The sequence below is a fragment of the Macaca nemestrina genome, chromosome 11 (genome assembly GCF_043159975.1).
Source record: "Macaca nemestrina isolate mMacNem1 chromosome 11, mMacNem.hap1, whole genome shotgun sequence".
Taxonomy (NCBI): Eukaryota; Metazoa; Chordata; class Mammalia; order Primates; family Cercopithecidae; genus Macaca; species Macaca nemestrina.
In genome coordinates, this window is record NC_092135.1 from 10,067,882 (window position 1) to 10,069,563 (window position 1,682).

General features: G+C 47.8%; 1 protein-coding gene across 1 annotated transcript; it reads right to left on the reverse strand.

Moving 5' to 3' along the window:
• Nucleotides 1-262: 262 nt before the first annotated feature.
• Nucleotides 263-1,026, reverse strand: LOC112428579 (coiled-coil-helix-coiled-coil-helix domain-containing protein 2). Its single transcript, XM_071072463.1, has one exon. It carries the CDS (start codon nucleotides 993-995, stop codon nucleotides 540-542), a length of 456 nt encoding a protein of 151 aa, XP_070928564.1. The 5' UTR covers nucleotides 996-1,026; the 3' UTR covers nucleotides 263-539.
• Nucleotides 1,027-1,682: the final 656 nt, after the last annotated feature.

The following is a 1,682-nucleotide window of genomic DNA, read 5'->3' on the forward strand; positions in this document are numbered from 1 at the left end:
TTTCTTTCTTTCTTTCTTTCCCTTCCTTCCTTCCTTCCTTCCTTCCTTCCTTCCTTCCTTCCTTCCTTCCTTCCTTCCTTCCTTCCTTCCTTCCTTCCTTTCTTTCTTTCTTTCTTTCTTTCTTTCTTTCTTTCTTTCTTTCTTTCTTTCTTTCTTTCTTTCTTTCTCTTTCTTTCTTTCTCTTTCTTTCTTTCTTTCTTTCTTTCTTTCTTTCTTCTTCTTTCTTTCTTCCTTCCTTCCTTCCTCTTTCTTTCTTTTTTTTTTTTTTTTGGAAGAAAATGACTTTATTCTAATTAACTCACAAAGAATAAAATCATAACAGCTAGTTTAAGGAGGTAACACATTTTGCCCAGTCCCAAATTCTACAGAGTAGGAACACACCCCCTTCCATTTCAGTTCTGAAGCAAGGAAGCGAGGAATGACAGGAGAGGTTTAACTGACGGTTACACTTTATACTTTCACTATCAATTCTATTTTTACACTAAATTAACTTAAGGTATGAGAGCTGATTTTCCATCTCTCCAGGCTGAACTTCTTGATTAGGCCAATCCATTTGCAAGTCGGCACTGTTTCAGCACCTCATTGAAACCCTCACAGAGCTTGATGTCACCCTGGTTCTGGGCACACTCCAGAAACTGTTTGATCTCACAGAAGCAAGGCTGCTGCTGCTGTGCCGGCTGGGTTCCCTGTGGCTCCTGGTAAGTGATGTCAGGCCTCGCAGGCTCAGCATTACTTCCTCCACTGAAGCCCCCAGTAATGGCATGACCCAGTGTGTGTCCCACAGCAGAGCCCACAGCCACGCCAGCTGCAGTGGTTGCCATCTGGGCCATCAGACCTGGCTGCCGGGGTGCAGCAGCAGAAGAGCCAACTGCAGATGGGGGTGCTGCTGCTGGTGGCTGAGCGACAGGTGCCGGCCTGGGTGCAGCTCTCAGCTGAGGTGCCCGGCTGGCCGGAGGGGCCATGCGGGAGGTGCGACTTTGGCTTCCACGCGGCATCCTAGGTACTCGACGGCTCGGCCTCTGGACCTGTAACCCTTCCTCTTTCTTTCTCTCTCTTTCCTTCTTTCTCTCTCTTTCTTTCTTTCTTTCTTTCTTTCTTTCTTTCTTTCTTTCTTTCTTTCTTTCTTTCTTTCTTTCTTTCTTTCTTTCTTTCTTTCTTTCCTTCTTTCTCTTTCCCTCTTTCTTTCTCTCTTTCTCTCCTTCCTTCCTTCCTTCCTTCCTTCCTTCCTCCCTCCCTCCCTCCCTCCCTCCCTCCCTCCCTCCCTCCCTCCCTCCCTCCCTCCCTCCCTTCCTTCCTTCCTTCCTTCCTTCCTTCCTTCCTTCCTTCCTTCCTTCCTTCCTTCCTTCCTTCCTTCTTTCTTTTTTTGACAGGATCTTGCTCTGACACCCAGGCTGGAGCGCAGTGGCGCAATCTTGGCTCATTGCAACCTCCACCTCCTGAGTTCAAGCGATTCTCCTGCCTCAGCCTCTCAAGTAGCTAGGATTACAGGCACCTGCCACCATGCCCTGCTAATTTTTGTATTTTTAGTAGAGATGGGGTTTCACCATGTTGGCCACGCTGGTTCTCAAACTCCTGACCTCAGGTGATCTGCCTGCCTTGGCTTCCCAAAGTGCTGGGATTACAGGTGTGAGTCACCATGCCCATCAAAATGATAATTTTCGACTCGGGTGCTGCACCCTCTG

Excerpts from the sequence above, each read along its gene's own strand:
- LOC112428579 (XM_071072463.1), bottom strand. The coding sequence starts at position 995 with ATGCCGCGTGGAAGCCAAAGTCGCACCTCCCGCATGGCCCCTCCGGCC.